This window comes from Seriola dumerili, unplaced genomic scaffold (genome assembly GCF_002260705.1).
Source record: "Seriola dumerili isolate Sdu_G_001 unplaced genomic scaffold, Sdu_1.0 BDQW01000056.1, whole genome shotgun sequence".
NCBI lineage: Eukaryota > Metazoa > Chordata > Actinopteri > Carangiformes > Carangidae > Seriola > Seriola dumerili.
Genome location: NW_019174311.1, coordinates 7302610 through 7326245, shown reverse-complemented (window position 1 = coordinate 7326245; position 23636 = coordinate 7302610). Strand labels below are relative to the sequence as shown.

At 40.1% G+C, this 23636-nt stretch overlaps 1 protein-coding gene across 1 annotated transcript; it reads left to right on the top strand.

The window, feature by feature from the left end:
* The first annotated feature begins 355 nt into the window (after nt 1–355).
* Nucleotides 356–21582, top strand: LOC111218935 (myosin-binding protein H-like). The gene is made up of 16 exons (XM_022741423.1): nt 356–494; nt 546–602; nt 1910–1924; nt 2333–2377; nt 3235–3300; nt 4219–4353; nt 4786–4953; nt 9158–9246; nt 9338–9533; nt 9962–10101; nt 11145–11304; nt 12903–13039; nt 17471–17657; nt 18270–18332; nt 21211–21253; nt 21359–21582. Exons 1-14 carry the CDS (start codon nt 356–358, stop codon nt 18308–18310), a joined length of 1575 nt encoding a protein of 524 aa, XP_022597144.1. The 3' UTR covers nt 18311–18332; nt 21211–21253; nt 21359–21582.
* Nucleotides 21583–23636: the final 2054 nt, after the last annotated feature.

The window sequence follows — 23636 nt, the reverse complement described above, 5'->3', positions numbered from 1 at the left end:
TATCCACCGGAGGGCGCCACTATCAATGTTCTGACCATGTATTAGACTGTGTGATGATTTTAAAAGTATAGGAATAGTATAGGAATAACATAGGATTTAGCTTTAGCTTTAGATTTATTTGTTGGTAAATGTGAAAAAAAGAAATGTTATAGAGGTAATGACAAGTCAGGATATTCCTGTCTGTGTAGGGTATGGGTCCTAATAGAGATAAGGATGTGACTGAAGTGGGGAGGGGGGCATCAAAGTAAGGGAATGGGTGGAGTTGCGCACTACCCCACCATCCCTCACCCCATATATATATATCCTAAGACCCTCCAGACTCCTTCATCCAAAGGACTAGCCGTCTGTCAGCGCGATGCCAGGCAAACCTGCGCCCATCAAGAAGTCCCCGGCCAAGAAGGCTGCCGGGAAGGCACCTGAGCCCTCCCCCGCCCCGGAGCCCTCCCCAGCTCCGGCAGAGGCTCCACCTGCGGAAACACCTGCACCTGTGGAAAGTGCTCCCGCTGATGCACCGGCCGAGGTGGCGGCTCCCCCTGCCGAGGGAGAGGCAGCCCCCGCCGCCCCAGCTGAGGACACCCCCGCTGCTGAAGGAAGCGCCCCAGGTGCTGTACCATGGAGATAAAGTCACCTTAACAATCGCGTAAATCCACCTAAATGTGAATGGAGTGGAAGCTTTATTCATCTCAAATAGATAAGTAACAAGCATGGAGCAATAAATCAGTGACTGCTGCTTCTGTAAGTGACTAGAATTTGGAAGCAGAGAAGTAACTACTCTCTGTGCAGTTTAGTAGGTACAATTAGCTGAAACTAATGCAGTCTAGTCCTGCAGTAAATCCTCTCTCAATAATGAAAGGGGGATTTACTGCAGTTTTATCAGAGAGGTTATGATATTTAGTTTTTATTGAAACTATATTAGAGAGGTGCTGAGTCAACTTCATGGTCATTTTGGAGGTTTTAGTTTGTGATGCTGTTGAACTGTATTGTGATACCGACATGCATCTGTATTATTTCATCGAAATAACAGAAACACTTCTCTGTATGATACCACACACTCTAACAGCACCACACATTACAGCCTCCACAATGACCATAAAGTTGAATCAACACCTCTCTAAAACAGTTTCAATAAAAACTGAACATTATAACCTTCATGAAGGGAGGATTTGTTGCAGGACTGTTGTATAAGACTGTATTAGTTTTAGCTAATTGTGCCTAATAAACTTTCAACTGATAGTATATGAGCGTTATCAGAGAAAAATATTTGTTACAAGTCTCCCTTTTAACATTAGCTTTCCTTCCTTTTTTCTTTATTTGCGTGTATGTGATCAGCAGTAACATTATCCTGCATTTGCAGATACAATGGCTCCTACAATTTCAAACCTTTTTTAATCTTAATTTTAACATAGCGGACCAGAGTATAAAAAATATTCAATTTTTGCAGCATGATTGTGTGCTGTGTCCGAATAGTGATGCTACAGTAATAACTTCACCTACTAATTTCTTTCCAGAAACTGATAAAGTAGGTGAGTGCAGCTGACCAACAATCTCTAACCCTTGCTCCTGTTTCTCTTCCTCCAAAATGTGGTGATATTGTCAGATGTATTTCAACCTGAGGTATAGTATAGTGAAGTGTAATAGCAGCATAGAGCTGCACCTCTGGTCCATGATACTGGTTATCAGTGGTTGTGCTGTTGGTGTTCCTGGGGAAGTGTTGCCAGATTGGACTGACAAAGAGTAGCTGAGTCAGAACCTGCAACCTGCCCAAAAGTAACTCAGTTTTTAATTTTCATTGAGGAAAGAGTTGTTTGTCAATCCAAGTCTTCTGTTTTATCAGTAGAATTAGGCAAATTTGAGACAATATTTACAGTAACGATACATTTAAATTATTAGTAATATGATAAAATAAAAGTCTCTCAAGGTCCCTGTCAATCTCAGTCATGCTACTTGGATCAGAAGGGGCTGAGCTATTGAAATATAACTTTTCATCTGTGGAAACCGCCTACATTGTACAGAAAATAGCTCAAATCATCACAACCTGCCCAAAACACTTTTTACACAGTAGCAAAATCTGGTGAAACATTTTTCTTATTCAGGATGTCTCCTTTATTAGCTGCAAATATATTTCTAACATCCAGCTGCTAGTTGTAAATCACAGTATCATTAATGCTTTGATTTATTAACCTTTAATCTTTCACAATAAATTATCCATTTTAGAAGTCCCGAGTGCTGCAGGAACAGTTCCTTGGTGGCAAAGTACATAAATGGTGGCTGTAGTAGAGCGACTGGTTTTGTTTTTGCCTGCTAACCTCGACATGTAACCCCCTAACTCCAGCTGAGACCACAGAGGGAGGAGCTGATTCGACAACTCCTGCTGAGGGTAAACACACACCACAGGCAGTCCACGCAAACAAGCTGTAATGCATGATGTGTGTTTCTGTGTGTGTGTGTGTGTGTGTTTGTTTGTGTCCCACTGTGCACTACACATGCTGTGTACGTTTCCTGCACACGGTCCGTTATGTGTATAGGTATTTCTGTCCGTGAACTTTGTCCTTTGTAAGGTTTCATCTTTGAGCTCTGTGTCTTTTTAACCAGCCAAAGAGAGGCTGGTTCTCTGTGTGGACATGTAACGTTCTTCCGCTGTGTGCAGATCTCTTACATCACATTCTAAAATGTGTTCAGGAATCCGTTTTCTGGGTCATAAATCCACCTGCTCTTGTCACTGTGAATACAGAAAGCTTTGTCCGCACCGCCCTGTCTCACTGCTTGCCTCACTGGAATATATCTTGATCAAATCAGCTTGAAACTGATTCATTTCCTGCATGAGTAATGTCATCATGTGAGCCACTAATTGTCTTCCCTAATGGCATTTTAGCTCAAGCTGCTGCTCCTGCTGCAGATGCTCCGCATAAACCACCACACGGACAACAAGATTACTGCTCAGCCATAACATGCACTGCAAACACTGCCGACTTTATTTGAAATATCATCAATAAAGTTCCACGCACCATGCCTCTGCCCAGCTGTGAGGATGACTGGATTCTTAACAAACTTTCAACCTCCTGGTATCTTTCCACAGTGATTGGCATGCCGTAGCACTTCCGTGTTTGATTATTATTTTGAAAAGGTTACAGCTTGAAGTCTCACTATGGAAAAGATGCTCTGGGAATTTATCAGGTCCTAGTTGCTGGCATTTGTTTCTAAAATAACTTTAACCTCCTGCTTGTTTAATGCTAGCTGCTCCAGCAGAAGCTGTCGTAGTTGAGGAGCCACCCAAGGCCCCCACGCCCCCACCTCCCGCAGGTAACGCCAACATTTAAGCTTTGCTGTTAGCTCGGTTCTGCTTTGAACACCCAGTCAAGGTCAATGTGAAATGTTACGACAGGGACAAATAGAAAAATCTGTTCCAAAATGAGATGACCGCCATCTGAAGCAAATGAAAACTAATGAGAGTTTGTAAAGAATATCATGTACCTAAACACCCTGGTTGACAGAATGATACCAGTTTTACACACATATTGAATGATAACAGGTTAGGGCAGCTAACGACTATTTTTCATTATTGGTTCATCTGCTGATTATTCTCGCAGTTAATAGTTTTGTCAATAGAATGTCAGAAAATAGTGGAAAAATACCCAATATGATTTCCACAGCCCAAGCTTATGCTTCAAATGTCTTGTTTCATCTGACCAACAGCCCAAACCCCAAAGATATTCAGTTCACGATCATGTTTGACAAAAGAAAAGCATCAAATTTTCACTTTTGAGAAGCTTGGAGCAGCAAATATTTGACACATCCTGCTTTAAAATCGACTAAAATCCATATAGTTTTAAAAGGTTAACCCTTTTGGTTATTTGTTTCACTTGGTTTTCAAGCAAAAATGCCAAAAGATTCTTTTGTTCCAGCTTCTCATGCTAGGAGATATGCTGCTTTTATTTCCCTTATGTGACAATTACCTGAACAATATTGGGCGTTGGACTTTTGATGGGACAAAACAAATGTTACCCTGGTCGTTGGGAAATTGTGATGAATATTTAATTGTTTTAAAAATGATTTATCAATTAATCGACAATAATCGTTGCAGCCCTGCAGGTAACCATGATGTAGAATAGAAAGTATCAGGGTAATTATTCCATTTTGTGTTTTCAGTGTCATTTCAGCTCATCTTTCTCTTGTCCACCTCAACCATTATTCAGTCTGCTGTGTTTGAACCCCCTCCAGTCCCCACCAGTGCTCCTCTGGACGTATCCGTGGATGATGTGAACGACTGCAGCCTCACCATTAAGTGGAAGACACCGGAGACCATCGGCGACTCCGGCCTCGACGGATACACCATCGAGTACTGCAAGGATGGAAGTAAGTCTGTGTATGTGTGTGTACAGTATGTATGTGAGGCTGCGAGGCCTGCACCTGTCTCCTGAGTGTCAGAGGGCAGATAGACTCATAGCCGGGTCCAGGCCGTATACGGCAGGCAGCATTTCACCGGCTGTCACTGTATCTCCTGACACCACTTTTAGAAGCACTCGTTTGCTCAGATGACAGCATGCCTTCTGAGATTTCATCATGTTGGCCGAAGGGTACTTCTTATGGACAGGTTGTTTGTAAACTTGTGTCGACAGGTGATAAACCACTTAACACACCCCATTAAGGGATGTTTTACACTTTGATAAATGAAAAAACTTGAAAAAAAATCTAAAATCCCGACATGTATGCTTACCTTTATGCACAACCAAAGTGAAAACTGTAGTGAAAGCTACATACTAACACCAACCATGGGTTTCTCTGCAGCAACAGACTGGGTTGTTGGTAACGTGGAGTTGACCCCAGCAAACCGCTACAGCATCAAGAATCTGACAGCAGGTGACCTGCTGCATGTTCGCGTGGTGGCTGTAAACCCTGGTGGCCGCAGTGAACCTGGTACTCTCGCTGAGCCTGTGCCGATCCGCGAGATTGGTGGTGAGTGGTCAGCCAGTGTCATTTCTCAAACTGTGCAACACACCAGTATCTGCTTAAAAGGGAATTCAACTGCAACAAAATGCAGATAAGAGTTGAAAGCTGATGCTTTCTGAGATGCAAATATTTGAGTTTGTGTAAACCTTTGCAACTATACACTAGGATGTTATCATTATTATTATTATTATTTAAAGAAACAACCAAAGGAGTAACAGCTATGTCTTAAGTGGTAGAATGGGAATATCTATCTTCTATCTGTGGAGCAGTACTTTAGTGTGACTGTGTCCATAAGTGTGCAAAACGTCAGAAAATCGTGTCAGATTTCTCGACAATCTCTCTACAGATTTGCCTTCAATTGATAGTTGTGGTTTTCCCCAGGGTAAGGAAGACAACTTGTAAGATTGTATGTCTCCAACCTCTTTATCAGGAGCTCTCTGATCGTTGTAACTTATGACCTATCCTTAAAATACTCATGTTGCAACCAGGGAGGCAGAGGTGGTGTTACCCGCCGGGGCCTCAGATGGACTGCACAGATGCATGCACATAAATCTCAGAGGTGCTGACACGTGCTTTCATCAGCTGTAAATCATGCTTTCAGTTGTGTGTACACACATCTTCAGCAGTTACTCCAGCTTTGGCATCAATAAAGAAGGTCATGTACACAAATTTTCGACTTGCTTTTTAAATTAATAGCCACAGTCTGTGGACTTTTATCTCTTGTTTTCTAGAAGAGAAAGCAAGAATAATGAATCATAATAAAGTGTATTCATTTAGCGCTTATCAAAATCAACAATTACAACGGACTTTATAAAAAACAACAACAAAAAAAAAAAAACAGAAAACAATGTAAAAGAAAGAATCAAGTAAACATGCAAGCACTTTGACCAAATATCAGGAACAAAATGAGGGAAAAAGGACTAATAAAATACTAATCTGCATCTATTTATATTTATACACTAATATACATATAAATATAGAGAAGAGGCTGTTGCTATCTTTGTTTTGGCACTGTAGGTTTGACAGAAGCATGAACCATCAAATGTATTTTGTATGCAACTTGAACATTACTGATAGTTGAAATGTTTAACTGCAGAACTGATTGCACTTAAAAAAGGACAGTAATTAACTGATGCAACCTATTTTAAGACGGACACATCCATAAAAACATGAGCAGAGAAAAATACTGGATCCAGGCCAAGTTAAACACTCAGCAAACACACAGTTACTCGAATGTATCCATTATATAACATGTTCTTGGCATCTGCGTTTTCATGTCAGTTAAATCTTCTGATAGCTAGTGGCATTTCCACCAGCCTCAGCTGTACTGTGTTTAGTGCTAATTAGCAACTGTTAGCGTGCTGAAGTAAGATGGTTAACATGGTAAACATTATATCTGCTAAACATCAGCATATTAGCACTATCATTGTGAGTGTTCGGACGTTAGCATTTAGCTCAAAGCACAGCTGTGTCTAAGTACAGCCTCACAGAGCCGCTAGCATGACTGAGTCTCTGTCTTGTTAACGCTTCAGTCTCAAATATTTTTGGCATAACCACTGCATTTGTGTACAGATACCAAAATGATATGTTTTATAATACCCTATAAAACCTAAAAAAAGAAACCCTTTTAGAAAAGAAGACCTCTTCTTCTCAAGTTAGGTGTTGTCCAAACACAAGCAGCTGTACAAGATGGGCAAAAATTTGAATTTAAGCCAGGAAATATCTTAAACAATAACAGTGAACAACAACAACAAATCTGACCAGGCATTTAATGTCAGCTTTCAGTTCCAGTAAGCACAGTAATAGCCAGCCCTACTCCAAAATGAATGCATTTTTTCCCATGAGGCTGATGCCTTGTTTTTAGAAACTGTCAGAATTGGACACTTTGCTCATTTTGACACTTTGCTTAATGTAAACTAATGTATTCCCTAATTTAGCTGTCACTTCTTTTCCTGTTAAATTGGTTTGCGCTTTACTACTGTCTGTAGAAAAAGCTAAAAATGCCCCCGAAATACACTCACAGCCTCACTGTCAGCCCCCTCTTTGTTTGTTGAAACCAAGCTTGGTTTTTGTGACTGCAGTTGTGAATTTCCACCAGCGCTTACACTGAGTCACATTGACGTGGTGTAGACCTGAGCTGACATACCCCAGTTATCGACTTTCAGAAGTGCAGCTTGCTGTCTCTGAGCATATTTCCTGGTGTGGGTTCAAACCGCTGCGAACAAACAGGAAACTTAAGTGGAGAAATGTGGTCATGCAACCAGAACTGCTGGTCAACTGGGGTGAATGAAACATGAGCCTAATTGATGGATTCTGGGCGGCTTGTTGGGGGGTAAATTCAGCTGTGTGTCAGTCACACGCTGTCCGGACCAGACATCCATCTGCATGTACGAGCTTCTGATAAAGACACGCTGTCCTACATATGCTGAAAGCCCCCAACAAAGACACTTTATCCAGAGACAAAGACAGATTACAGATTGTTTGCAGGACGGCTTGCTGGCTGCTGGATGCTGTAATGCCTGCAGAACTTCTGGGCATTGCTGGGAAGTGTGCTCATTAGTGGGGATTAGTGTTTGAGCCAAATCTGGAGGCAGACCTGATCTTCATGTGGAATGATAGTTCCAGGAGCCGGATCCCAGCCTGTGCAGCAGTGTTAAGGTGACAAATGTTAAGACAGGGTGGACGAGATATTTCTGGGCGAGAAACCAAGTGAGATGGAGAGCAACAGAGGGAAGAAAGTGTGACAGTGTGATAGGTACAGTTGATGGGCAGTGAGATAAGAGGACATTTGGAGTGGATGAGGAGAAATAGAGGCTGCAGCGGGGTTAGAGAGGTGATGGAGGGCAGCAGCCTGGCAGTTTTATGTATCCTGTAATACCAGAGAGCTTTTCAGACATTTGCTGCTTATGCAGAAACATGCGAGGGATGCTGTTGCTGATACTTAGCACCCGGCCTGAACGAAACCATCCAGCATAGCGACCGGTCTCACGAAGTCCCATCCACGATAAAGTTTCATCCATATGATTTTAGTTATTTCACCTAAAACACACCAGCAATCATTGTAACTGATTTAGGTGTCCGCAGTTTTTCAGACTGTAAATCACCCTCTCCGAATGTGACGTTGGGCCACTCCAGTCAGCTGAAAGTGACGACATCTTCCTGCTGCTTCTTTGTGCATGACATGAGGGAACACGTGTGGGGGGGGGATCTCGTCACCAAAGCTATTTTAGTAGCTGCTGGATGAGGAGGGGTCTTCCTCTTTTGCTTCTCTCTGCCCAGATACTGCGCTTTTCCTCACATACGCAGACACAGAAATATTCTGCCCTGCTAGATTTCCTGTGTCGTTTTTTATTTATGACTTGTCATATTCATCAATAAAAGTGGGCCGTGAATTTATTTTGGCTTTTAAGTGCGAAATATGATGTTGTTTTGTGACTGAGTTTCAGATGTTGGTTTTATCACAGAAAGGTCTAATCACATGAAGAACTTTTTTTTTTTTTTGCACCTGGTTTCTTTGATTCTGTTCTTTATGTGTATGTCTTTGTGTAGGTATAATGAAGTATCAATACTAATAATATTTAATTATTAGGGCTGCAACTAATAATTATTTTTCATTATTTATAAATTATTCTATAAAATTTACAACAAATATCCAAAACTCAAGATTTTCAATCCGTTATTTAAAAAAAAAGTAGCAAATCTTTACATTTTCAAAGCTGAAACCAGAAAATATTTGGAATTCTTGCTTTAAAATGAATAACAATGCCAATTAATTTTCTGTTGCAGCTATAAACCAAATGTTATTATTCTTTTAAAAGACTGAGCAATCTCATACCATCAACTTTACTGGAAAAACTACTAAAAATTGATTTTATTTTTGTGATAACTTGTGTGGATTAATTATAGCTCCTTCAGCCATGAAGCTTTGCCTCGCTGTGACTGGCCTATTTAAGTCTTGTTGACCTGACCTGTCCTTTTGAACCAACATGACCCCACTGGGAAGTGTACTTGACATAATTTCTTCTCTGTACACTGACAGCTGGTAATGTAAGCTAACGCTGTCAATTAGGTGATTGGTTCAGTAGTCCAGGGTATGTCGTTTGTTCAAAATTTTACCAGCAACTGGCCACAGATCAGTTAATCAGAGTAGAGAACATGTGGTGGATGAGGCAGAAGATGAACATGCTTGACTTGAGTTTTTATTTCTCAGCGCGTCCCAAGATCCGCATGCCCCGAGCTCTCAGATCCCGTTACGTCAGGCAGGTCGGAGAGCAGATCAACCTGGTCATCCCCTTCCTTGTAAGCCAGCACAAACACACATTTCATCCTAAATATTCCATAAGTAACTTGTGGCACTGAACACTTGTTGTGTCTCGACCTTTCACCTCAGGGGAAGCCCAAACCTGTGGTTTCCTGGCTGAAGGACGGTCAGCCTACGGATGCAAAGAGGGTCAACATCAGGAACAGTGACAAGGACAGCATCCTGTTTATCCGCACATCTCAGAGGGAGGACTCTGGTGTTTACGAGATAACTGTTAAAGTGGACAGCTTTGAAGACAAAGCCACCATCACCCTTCAGATTGTGGGTGAGTTGCACATGGCGTGTGTTGTTTGCACACAACATAAACAAGCTTACGCACATGCACTCATGGAAACAGGTGTGCGTGCAACAGTGTGTCAATGTCTGGCTTATTTCAAAACCTCCCTAATGAATCTGCTCAGCTCACGGTGCAGCTGACCTGTTAGTTTTGAGACTTGTGACTTCCTCCAACAGAAATTTCAAAGCACCAGTCAACATACATCACACCTTTAACAACGATGCTCTTTGACCCTGTGTGTGAGTCTGCTGTCAGCTGCTGCTGTTAAATGTGTAGCCGCACATTAGAGGCATTGTCAAACAGATACATAAATCACTTTTGATCTAACGTGGTTGGGAGCAGACACACTCTGAGGAACTCACTGGTTATAATTTGAATCTTTTATGTTGTAGTTGACAGTAATGTTGTCTCCTCAGAGCTGCCCGGTCCTCCTACCACCGTGAAGCTGGTGGACAGTTGGGGCTTCAACGCTGCTCTTGAATGGACTGCTCCCAAGGATAGTGGCAACACAGATATCACTGGATACACCGTTCAGAAGGCCGACAGAAAGACTGGGGTATGGCAGATGTTCAAATGCACATTCTTGCACCAGACCCACAATGTTGTCAGACTGTGTGAGTTTGCAGATATAAGCTGGATTTATACTTGATGTAAGATGTCAATGGGAGTCCTGAGTAGATTTTCATTTATAGTTTAGATTCTGATTACCACAACACTAGATGAATGTTATTTACTGTCTTAAAGTGTTAAATGTAAAGCTTCTACTCCTGGGTTAGACTATATCTCCTCAAAAAATGTAACTACACACTTGGGCTAAAGAGATACTATGTAGACGCTGCAAGACCTGTGACTATCCAGCTGCTGCTTGTGTTTTCACCTACATGTTTGTGATGCCAGCATGGAAGATGTTTTCTGAATTTGCAGTGTGTTTGTGTATTTGCATGCGTTTTCTAAAGTTGCAGTGCTTTGAGCTCTCAGGGCCACGATAATTTACATATTACATAGCCTTTTTAGGTATACATAGTATTTAAACAAAATCAAATAAAATGATCAAAGGGTTTGGAGTAGATTGCAATGTCTCATTTATTTGTGGTTTTTACTTGGCAGTCTATAAAAATGATAATACATTTTTAAAGTTGTCTTACTGCTCCCAGGTGGCATTGAAAATATTCAACAAAACAACCACAAGAGCCTTTAGTTCAGCAAAGGACGTGTCGTTATGTATGGTGTTGTAGGGAAAATTAACCAAAACAGGCATCCTAATCATTACAAGCTCATATGGATGTAGGGACTCCTCAGCAGATGCCTGAAATGGATGGACAGAAAGAGAGAGAAGAAAAAGTGGGAGTGATGGTTTAAAGAAAAGAGAAGGAGCCAGGGTGCAAGGTGCAAAGAGAAAGTGGAAACTGTTGGAGACAGTGAAAAGAAAAACAAGAGAGAGGGTCAAGAGAATGGACTGGGTAAAAGTAGATCACAGTTGCTGTAAAAATGAAAGCGTAACTGAAGATATCAGGTTAATGATCGGTTGATTGATAGCTCACTGGTAATGAAATTAATATATCAATAATATTCCTGTGTCTGCTGCGTCTCCACCTGCAGGAATGGTTCACGGTGCTGGAGCACTACCACAGGTTATCCGCCACCGTGTCAGACCTCATCATGGGCAACTCGTACGCCTTCAGGGTGTTCTCTGTGAACCAAGTGGGCATGAGTGAGAAGAGTGCTGTCACCAAGGAGGTGGCTACCATCCAGAAGACAGGTGACCTTCTTGATACGTACTGGACTTTAATTCTTCTGGGGTCAGTTTGTTTACATGAGCAAGAGTTTTAGTGGCAGGGCTGCAGTACAAGTGGGTACTTTACACTTTAATGAGCCGCAGTAAGTCTGTGAGAGTCGTGTGTGAGTGTGTGTGTGTTTAAAGAGAAGACCTGAGGAGTGGAAATGGTTTTGGCACTGCTTTAATTATAAGTGTGTAGCTCTCTTGGCCAGTGCTCAGCTGCTACCGAAATAGACTTAAAGAGGCTCCGACAACATTAAGACAGCTGTGAGAGCAAATGTTGCTCTTGTGTGTGCGTCTGTGTGCGTGTGTGTGTGTGTGTTCTTGGATGTGTTTATATTCACCTGTGCCTGCCACCCTGCAAGAAATGTAATTTGGTGACGTAGGTCAGTACGCTAAATCTCTGTGGTTTGTGTTTGAATTAGGGAATGCCTGTGCATACATGTGTGTTTTCCATCTTATCATTTGATGTTTTTCTTTTCTCTCTTTAAAGATCTGAAAAGTGGTGAAAATCTTTTTCCTGTCAGTAGCACTTGGTCTTTCTATTGGGGTATTGATCATATGAAAACGATACCAAGTAGCAACAAGACACAACACTGAATTGATTACATTACATTACATTACTATTTTCCTTCAAATGAAAACAAAGGTCTAATGTAGGATGTCCTGCATATTACTTCTGCAAATTCATTGCATGCCAAGCTGTCTATGGGTCATCAGCCCCCTGGAAATATGAACTGTAAGCATTTAGTTTCACCAGTGCTTAATCCTCCTGCTCTTTGTTAAGCAATCCTACACAAGTGTGAGGTTGAAATGTTGAACTCTGCAGAGATAGGAGGCCAAGTATTTTTGGCCAGTGTCATTTTTACACAAATATTAATGTATTTTAAGGGAAAGTAAAAGCAGTGACATGATGAATGAATTACCATCTTGTTATGATAAGAAATAATCCAATAGTGCACAGAAGAGATAGACACAGATAAAACACACTAACAAAAATACAAGAATTATACAAATATAGATTTTTAAAAACTTAAAAGAAGAAATAACATATCCTTCCTCTTACAAAAGTTGAATTCATAAGCAGTGAAACACACAGTTTTTCAGTTCAGTACACTAAGGAGTTTTGCTGCTTCTGTCTTTGTCTCATACGACCAGTAGCTTATAGCTTTACTGCAGTATTGTTGCATTTGTTAAGCGTTAGAGCTAAAAGCAAAACAGTATTGTTGCATTTAGCAGTACTGTCACTTGTAGCTGCTCCTCAGCAAAAGTTACATAATCATTAGCCTTCACAAGTTAGCCTCTAGTGGCCACCCAGTACTCCTATATGTCACATTACTGCAGCTGCTTCACTCTAAAAGCTCTCCAGTGCTGTCAATAATTATTGTCTCGTAAATACGAACCAAAGGATCATTTCGATTGTTTTCGAATGAAGAACAATTTGTATCACTTGTATCAATTTGTATTACTTGTATCTGTTATCACTTTAAAAAAAACTGGTATTTAAACTTACAATTTTACAAGCAACCCCCAGATGTAGATCGTCAGCCAGATCTTCACCTTGCTTCATGTGTTTTCAGGTATTGTCTACAAGCCTCCAGAGTACCCGGAGCACGACTTCAGCGAGGCACCAAAGTTCACCACAGCGCTCAGCGACCGTGCTGCTACTGTGGGATACACCACCAAGCTGCTGTGTTCTGTTCGTGGATCCCCCAAGGTCAGACACACACTCATATACTGTATGTCTATGTGCCACTGCAGTTTGAGTACAGGCCCATGGATCAGTACAGCGTTTCATGCAGGGTAAAACATCTTAAAATGTATTCAATTTCTCCACCAAAGGGCTTATATTATCTAATTTAAAGACATTTTAAAGAAAATAATTTGCAGATTATACCATTATGAAAATAACAGTTAATTGAATCCCTACTCCATCGTCCATAGTACATCTTATCAGTGTATCTTGTCTAGGATCACTGTGGTGTTCCTGTTATGTGTCACTGATAGCTGATGCCAGCTGTTGAGTGGTTACTATTTTTACATCTGATTGTTGGCGCACATACTCACAGTAACGAGATCCTTGGGAAACATCTGTTGATTATATGGAGAAATGAAGGATATGTCCTGTTGAGATTTTAGGTATTTCTCATTTTATATGAAGCTTGAGTCTTGTTTTGCTGATTCCACATTTATTATTCTGGATTTAAACCATTTGTTTTCACTAGAGAGAGTGAATGATATACTGCTTCAAACGAGGTATTAATATCACTGCTATTAAGATCCACTGTATTAAATGGGGCAGGGCTTGCACCGGAATGTCTATGTGAAATTTCAGTATGTCTCTTACTGTTCTTGGCGGCCACTGCTCTGGTTAAACATATCTTTACAGTTGTCTGGATGACGCAGACGGCTTAGGTGGCCAGCCGTGATGGACATGCATTTGATTATGCGTCCTAGCTGTCCTTGGCTTGTCATCAAGTACAGCAGTGGTTGGACAGTGTGCACACTCCAGGGTAGTTGAGACAAATCAAAGAGGAACTGGTGCTGGCTCGGATTGCACTCAATTTGGGATTGATGGGTAATGGATTGGGATGGCTCATTGGTAGTTGTTTCAAAAACAGCTGAGAAGGTCCTAAAAAAAAAAGATGGCATGTTATTTTTTTTTTTTTTAATATTGTATGGTGTCTGGTGCACCTCAGTGGTTCACCTGGCAGAGTGCATACCATTAAAGTTTAGTCCTTACTACAGCCGTCCGGGTTCAGTTCCGACCCACAGCCCTTTGCTGCCCCTCTCTCTCTCCCCACTGTCTCTCTCTCTCACTGCTACTATAATAAAGACATAAAAGGCCTGGAAACTTAATGCCATATATACAGTATGTATACTGTATATTTTTTATTTTCTATTTTTTTGCATGTGCCTTTATTATTGAGAGGAGAGTTGTTTACATGTGTTGGAGTGGATGCCTATGTTTGAGAATAAGGACTCAGCTGTAGATTTGTGCCCTGGTTCTGAAGTTAGGGTCTATAAACCTAGACCCACCAAGTCTTAATAAATCTCGCCGTGTTTCTCGCTGTGGACCAGCAGGCTTGGATTCTGCAATGAGAGCAACCGTAGAGTCGTAGAGGCTTTGTGAAAACATGTCCACACATTGTCTGTAGGGGACCATGGAAAAAGAGGCATTTAATACCCTGTTCATACTCTGAATGTGTACCTAACCCATGTTTCACCCCGTTCATATAAAACTGCTGTCACAGGTTAATCTAGTTAATTCAATGTCAACAATCAGAGACTCAACTGTACACAGTACATAATTACATAAAATAAACAACAAAGACTGAATCGATCTTGCCATGCGCGCTTTTACTCTCTCTGCTTGTAACTACTGTAAATGAGATAATTTCACACATATGTGGGCTGTAAGTGTGTTACAGCGTGTTTATTGAGCCACTTTCTCTGCGCTGGCTCAGACTACAGAGTCCACTGACAACTGCTGAGGAGGTCCAGCAGAGAGGCATGTAGTGTGATAAGTTGCCTCTGATAAAGAGCTGTCACATATAGAGGCAGAGAGCGTGCTGGAAAAGATAAGGGGTAAAGACAAAGAAGAGACAGTGATAAGAGGTATAGCTGACTGTCCTCTTGTGACTGAGTGAAACAGAAGGTACTATTTTTGCCACCTATCCAGGCTGCAGCTCTGTTATCAGTGTGACCGATTATCCCTGTAGCATCCACACTCATGGATGTCCAAACACAGAAACATGATGGGACTGAGGAAGATAAATAATAAGAGCAGCAGAGACAAGTGGGAGGATGTACTTTTCTTTGTTTAGCTTGTTATCTCAATGTCAATTAAACAAAACTTGCCACAGCGAGAAATGCGAGGGCCATTGCCAATAGATGATGGGTTTTAACTTTAAAATGTAATACAAGCTAAACTGAGCTGAAGTACAATTTAAAATTAAACTAGAAAACTGCCTTGTGGTCGTCACCACTCAGACTAGTTTCAGATAACATTCCTTAACATTCCCTGTTTATCCAGAATCATATAAAATATGAACCATTTGTGTGAAATTTTTGTCATAATTGCTGTCTGAAGTCTTGAGGTTATGGCTGACAAGGTCACACTGACCATGATCTTTGACCTTGGACCACCAAAATCTAATCAGTTCATCTTTCAGTCCCAGTGGACATTTGTGGCAAATGTGAATGGATTTCCTTGAAGAGTTCTAGAGATATTGCGTTCACAAGGCCAAAATCATGTTTTGAGAGGTCACCACAACCTTAACCTTTGACCACCAAAATCTAATCAGTTCGTCCTTGAGTGCAGGTGAATGCCTACCAAATGTGGAGAAGTTCTGTCAAGGCGTTACTGAGACATCGTGTCCATAAGAATGGGACAGATGTATGGACAAACCAATATGCTGTCGCCAGGACAGAGATCATCCTCTGGTCACCATGAATATCTGTACAAAATGTCCTGGTGATGCATCCAATAGTTGTTGAGCCACACTGCTTGCATGTCTAGAAAGTTTCACACATCAAAATTCTCCCCTTTTCCCCTTACTGACAGTTTTTTGAATTATCAAGCATCTGCAGACTAATTCCTGACTCCATCTGATGTACTGATCCAAACTATGATCTCATGTGATCATATGAAACCTGCAGGTCTACCCAGATGACCACACAAGCAGGTGTTGGTTTGCAACAGCATCATCAATATGAGCAGCAGCAGCAGCATCTCCTCTGCTGCCAAAGGCTCAAATATACAGTACTTGGTCGACAGCCTAGAATGAAAACATGTCCCCCAATTTATCATGCTCCACCTCCTCCATCAGCAGGGGTAATGATGACTGAGAGGAGGATGGCATTCATTTTCACTTTACCGTGTTTGTCCAGTTTTGTTTAACTTTCAAATCAAATCCCTCTCGATGTTGCATCCTGACGCTACACGCTCGTACTTGGGAAAAAAACTGCAAAAGAATATGAAAATATCAAAGCCATTCGATTGAACCCTCATGAATTCACTTTTAATGACATTTCTACATAAGTTAGTTCCAATCATAATAACCTGTGGATCTCAGGAATCACTGGACAGCTGTTATCTCACCACAGACTAACCTACATACCCATACAAATATTTGGCCTTCTTTATCTTCTAAACTAATACGTCAGTTCCCTGACTACTTAAAATAGAAGAAACATCTATTTTGAAAAGTTGTCGTAAGCAGAACTAAATATGTTTTAGACATCAGCGAGGAAGAGTGGAAGACGCAGCTCTGAGATGCATCAGCTGAGGTGTAATTCAATAACCAGAATCACCTTGCAAGAAGTTGGACCATGAGGAAATCCATGCAGGGAGAGTGTCACTGAAACCCAGAGCAGTACATATCTGAGGTCAGGAAAAGGTTTATGTTACTCCCGTTCTACCCAACTGTTACACTCAGGACAGACTGTCTGATCTCCCAGGGAGACTCAAGTTGACAATAAAGTAAATGTCCAGTCTGCTCAGGTGTTTGTGTAAAAACACATGTAAACCTGTCAACTAAAAATCTCTGTACTACAGGAATTGGATATCTAATGCAATACAGGAAAGACTGAAAGCCACTGTGGACATGGTAAATAGAAGAAACAAGCTAAGATATAGTGGAAAGAAGTTTATGTTTTGTGGAAACATTTAATTTAAATCTGTATTATAGAGCTCTAAAACAGAAAAAGGATTTTTTTTTTTTATATAATTCACATTTGATACGATAATAAAAATTGATATGATATTAAAATGTTATTTAATGGGCATCCATCAAGTAGATGATGAGATAAGACTGGATAAGTGAAAACTACTGCTGATGGCACCAGTGAAAAGTCAGGAGATCACCAGCGTCAACAGGATTTTCTGGCCACCATGACTGTCCGTACAAGGTTTCATGGCCGTCCATCCAGGAGTTGTTGAGATATTTAAGTCTGGACCAAAGAGGTGGGCCAACTGGCAGTGCCACCATCATGACATCATGCCAGCACATTTGACGCTACAGTTTCAAAACATCAGCCTGAGCTGAGAGGAAATGTGGGATTTTTGTGCACTATAATAAAACAGGGAATGTGTCTATGAGGTACAGACACGTTAGTTAGTGACTGTCTCCTCTCTTCCTCTCAGCCAAAGATCGAGTGGTTGAAAAATCAGATGATCATCGGCGACGACCCCAAGTTCCGCCAGATCTCCAACCAGGGCATTTGCTCCCTCGAGATCCGTAAGCCCTGCAGCTTCGACGGTGGGGTGTACACCTGCAGAGCCAAGAACGCCCAGGGAGAGGCCACTGTCTCCTGCAAGCTGGAGGTCAAACGTATGTATCTCTAAAGTTACAAGTTAAAGCTGACAAAATTCTATATTAAGATTGAAGTGTCCACAAATCCTATGAAAACACCAAAACAGTAGTAAATTGTGCTTTTGTTGGGTGCTATTCTCAGTTCTGGATTTGGTGCACTAGTGAGTATTTACAGCAGGTTATCGGTGTATGTTTAACTGAAAATAAACTGCAGTGCCCCCTTTCATGGTAATGACGGAACATCTCAATCTGTACAACATTGACTCATTTATATGACAACTATGGAGGTCAGTTTGCACAGAAAAATAAATTATATCAGACTGTGAATACACAGACAACACTTGTAAGAAAGATAAACTCTTTCTTGCTTTTGGTCTTTTCATGGGATTTGTAAAGAAAAGCAGGGATAATATCACCAGACCTATCCTTTAATAGCCCTTTAATCTAAATGTTTGAATTTGAAGAACCTGCTATTTGTCCCACTTCCCTGACCCCAAACTTTCATAAAACTGTGTGACTGTTATAATATACCAGTATATAAACCCATTTAAAAACATCATCAATCTAATTATAGCAAATTAACTAAATTTAGTTAATTGTAACTATATAACTATATTTCTCTCCCAACAGAGGTTTATAATCCTGAGACTGACAAGGGGAAGGGCAAATAAACTAGCATCTAAATGCCCAGAGGTAAGGAACAAACACAAAGAAATACGCATTCAGATTACAATGTTCAGTCGTCTACTGTTTTAAACACATCACTTGTGGGAGCATATTTCCTCAAAATTGTCCTTAAATCACATCCTACTACCATCACTATGACAACACCCAGCTCATTATTGCTTTCACACATAAACCCAGTGTACGAAGCAATGCAGTTCGCTGTGATGGGCTGATAATGCTCCCGTGTCTGCTGACCCGCCATGAATTGCAGTGTTCTTAAACCCATAGCATTGAATTAAAACCAGTAACGGCTCATGTACGTATTGCACATTACAAGCTCTGCTTTTGGATGTGGTAATGTGGCAAAGATTAATGTCAGTCAAATAGAAATTCCAAATTTCATGTTTTTACAGCTTTCATGTTTCTATTTATACCCTCACTATGAGGCAGCCGCATTCGTGTTTTGGTATTGGCACTTGCATTTAAGCTTTTTAAATGCTTGAGGGGTGTAGCCTTTCAAGGAGTGCCAGGGGGCTTTGCTCACAGTGTCATTTGTACTGCTGACAAGAGAAGCCCCATTTAATTATTGTTAAAAAAAAAAGCATGAGGTGCTGAGAGAGACGGTGGAAAGATGAAACAAAGGGGAAAAAATGGGGGGAGAAGAGCAAGATATTTGAGCCGAGAAGAATGAGGAAACAGATGACAACTAGAACATGTTGGTAAAGAGATGCACCGGATAGTTGAAGATTGTAAACTGGATATTGTTAATGGTTTTATCTAACTGTAAGAGGCATACCACTCATTCTTTTTGCAGCACTGTGAAACACTATCACTTTCTATGCCTGCTGTACATGGAGAACATGTGAGCAAGAGGCCAATTACATTAAATATTTTTAGAAGTCCCTCATTTATCCTCTGATCTCGACTAGAGCCTGTTTGGACCTAGACTACATTGAAATGCATATAAATTAAGGCAAGAAATTAATTTATTCATTAATTGTGTTTTCTCTACTTGTGTAGGAAGTTTGGTCATTACTTACATTTCTACCCCTTGTGATTATTGTTCTATTAACATTGGCAAGTGTATATTCTGTAAGAAAAGTGACCGATGACTGAATGACACGACAGCTTTAAGAGCTTTTTTATGGTGTCTTAGGGCTGAGGATGCAGGGAGTGAGCAGGCTGTGTAGTAAGGAGAATGTTGTGGATTTTTTTAACTGCTGTTCAGTTACATTATTAACCATTTAGTTTATAAAGTGAAAGCAGTGGTTTGTTGTTTAAATTTGACAAAATCTTGCAATTATTTTGTATCCAATGATGCATAGCCACACGTCATTCTGTCACTTATTGCATGCACATATCATTTTAAAAACATGACCAGGTCATCATGTGTCTCCAGCCAGAATCTCGCTATTGTAACTATATTATTTTTGAATCATGAACTGGAAAAATTAAAGACGAAAAGTTGCTGTTTTCCTGGACATTTCAGAAATTAGACAACTGCAAAAAGTGGGAAATAATCAGATTTTTAAATGATACGACTACATCAGCAAATCCCATGAAAACACAAAAACCAAAAGATGTAAATCTTTGAAAACAGGTCATCAGCATGTACTTTTACTTTGGAGTTTAAAAAAAAGGTTTTTTAAAAAAAGTACCTGCAACAGCTGGGCACTGTAGTTTTTAGATGTGGATTTGGTGTACTAATACAGCAGCAGGATGGAGTACATAGGATTAATTCACAACAGCGCCACAGTGTTTTTAAAAGCTTTTAAACAGTAATGGTGTTTTAGGACACAGAGCAATTGGCTGTATCAGGCTTTGGCTACACAGGCAATATTTTCAGTATTATATTTTTGGACAAAAAAATGTTTACTTAAATTTTGACTTTTATTCTAAAGTGCATCTAAATACAGACCTGCTGATACCGCACACCCAGATGTTGTCTACATCTAGTTGACATCATTTACAGATCACACCTGGCATCAGAATTCATCTCAGAGTGACCACCTGTGATCAAATGTTGCCCCCCAGCACACATTTGCTTTTGTCTTTGGAAAAACATGACCTCTGCCAAAAGCGGAAACACTTTTTGCGCTCAGGTGTACATTCAGATGGAGATTTAGTGTCACTTTGATACTTCACCTTGAACATAGTCTCACTCCATGTCTTACTTGTTTGACGTGAGCAAATAAACTGGATGCAGTTGCTATGCAACATGCACACTACAAAGTTGACCTTCAGTACGGTCAGGGACACATGTGTGTTCATACTATACTGCAAATGGGGTCACATGCCTTCCTGACCACCCCCCAGTGTGGCTCGAGTGATCAGATCTTAATGCATCCTGGATGTATTTGGATGCGTTCACACCTGTATTTACAGCTGTCCACTTGATCAGATTACCAAAGGAGCAAGTTTTATGTCAAGTGCAAACTGCACCCTATAGATGATGTGATCATGCTTGCAAGTCAGTACAGGGTGTCGGTGGTCCCATAAGGCACAGCCATACATGGGAGGGCCCCTCAAGGGAAAAATGAGGGATTAGACAGGGAGGGCCTTTGGGTGGGGGCTAGGGGTGATGTCAGCACGGCACTCCACAGCTTCTAAAAATGACTCCAGATGATCTGACACACAGCCAAACTCTTCACATTACCATGAGTCAACAGGCTGAGTGGAGTGCTGTGAGAAGTAGGGAGAATGGGCTAAGGGGACAAAAACCGAGCCATTTAATCCTCGGTGGAAAATACACAGCGGATCTCTCACACGTACACAACATCAAGCAAATCCACAGCCCTGCACACACACTCACGCAGTTTGTTCCAGCACATTCCTGGCTGAAGTGATTATTCACACCTCGTGACCCCATTTAACCCTCTTATTGCTTTAATTATCTTTCCACCAGTGCCTTTTAAGGACCAGCAGAAGTCCAGGTCTTATGTTTTAAGGTGAGTTCATATGTGTGTGTGTTTGTTTCTATATGTACGTGTGCGTTAGCGTTCATATAATAAATCCCTCTAAGCTCTTCTGTATGTCTCTCTTATCTTGTCCAGAGTGTTTGAGGGGGTGAAAGAAGTCATGGCTGGCTGTGCAGCAGTGTGTACATAATGAAGAAAGGGACAGAACATACCAACATATCGAGTTCTACCAACAAATCCCGACTCACCCACTCACTCCAGTATGCAGGGAGGACCCACACCACCCCACCCATCCCAGTTAGCCAAATGTTGCATGTTGTTTTAGTTGGTGACATGGATGTAAGGTTATATTTACCATGTTTTTTTTCTGCCTGTGTCCTTTTGCTGTTTGTCATAGTATATACATGTACTTCTAAATAAAACAGTGAATCCTTAGACATGCTATTGCAATGCCTGTATGGATGTTTAAATAAAAATGTATTTTATTATATATTATGTGGATTTCTACATATATTTCAAAATAAGTAAATGCTTCACATTGTTTTAGGCTTGATAAAATGTTGAGGTTTATAGGATTTTGACAACCTAAAATGCATTTGAAGCACTGTAATTTTATGGTGAATTTTATGGTAACAGCCCTGACACAGACCTGCTATCTTTCAAAGGGTGACATGGTGTTATTGTGAGTAAAGGATTGGTTTGTGGAATCCAACTATGCAGACAGGTTTGGATATACGTATCTACTGAGGTTTTGAGATAGCCATCTCATTCACTCATACATTCTAACGAGTCAGTTTCTATTTATATAGCACCAAATCATATCGGATGTTATCTCAGGGCTCTTTTCATATAGAGCAAGTCTACGCCATACTCTAATATTAATTACAGGCAACCTACAATTCCCACAATGAGTAAGAACTTGGCGACGATAGCATGGAAAAACTTCTATGCAGAAACCCCAAGCAGAACCAAGCTTACGGTGAGCGGCCATCTGCCTCGACCTGTGGGGTTGAGATAGAGAGGGAGACTGCCTGGACACTCATGTGCTTGATGGAGCAAAACCAGTTAGAGCAATGCAATGATTTTCAAGAGCAGTGCCGGCCCAAACCTTTACGAGGCCCTAAGCAGAATCTGATTAGGGCAAGGGGTCGTACGTTTGGTCTCAATATTGGTAGGGCCGAAAAAACCCTGCCACGCCTCTAAAACAAAGATTGGCTTTTTTAATGCCGTCAAACAAGTGGTTTATTCAAATAAAATCTGAGTTTACATTCAGAAATGCCCATATACAAAGGTAACATATGTACATGTGTTGAATTTCCATGTATGAAATATATGTACATATGGAGAAAAATTATATGAATTTACAGTATGGCCTATATATGTTAAAATTACATGTTAAATTGGGACAATATCATACATTGACATATGTCTGGCTAATATATATACATATATGTATATAATAGTATAGTAAGGCATGACAGTCATTATATAGTATGGCATAAAATGTTATAAATACACCATAGTAAAGAAAGGCAAAAAATACAACCAAATTGTCATAGTACAGTAAAAAAAAATATCATGAAAAAGAAATAGAAGAGTAAGGCACAAAATTATAAAAACATCATAGTAGATTAAGGCATAAAAGGTCATAAAAACATCATAGTATGGTAAGGAATGAAACGACATAGTATAGTATGGCATAAAAATGTGAACAACACCATAGCATAGTATGGCATAAAATGTCAAAAAAACAACATAGTATATTAAGGCATAAAAGATGATATAAATGTCAAAATATGGTAAGAAATGAAACGAGATACTATATTAAGGCATAAAAATGTGAAAAATGTCATAGTATAGTATGTCATAAAAACGTCAAAAAAACATCATAGTGTATTAAGGCATAAAAGGTGATAAAAAGGTCATAGTATGGTAAGGAATGAAATGACATTGTATAGTAAGGCATAAAAATGTTAAAAAACGTCATAGTATAGTATGGTATAAAACGTCAAAAAAACAACATAAAATATTAAGGCATAAAAGGTGATAAAAAGGTCACAGTATGGTAAGGAATAAAATTACATTGTATAGTAAGGCATAAAAATGTGAAAAACAACATAGTATAGTATGTCATAAAAATTTCAAAAAACGTCATAGTATAGTATGGCATAAAACGTCAAAAAACATCATAATATATTAAGGCATAAAAAGTGATAAAAAGGTCATAGAATGGAAAGACATCTACTCACATAGTATAGTAAGGCTTAAAAATGTGAAAAACGACATAGTATAGTATGTCATAAAAATTTCAAAAAACGTCATAGTATAGTATGGCATAAAACGTCAAAAAAACAACATTGTATATTAAGGCATAAAAGGTCATAAAAAGGTCATAGTATGGTAAGGAATGAAA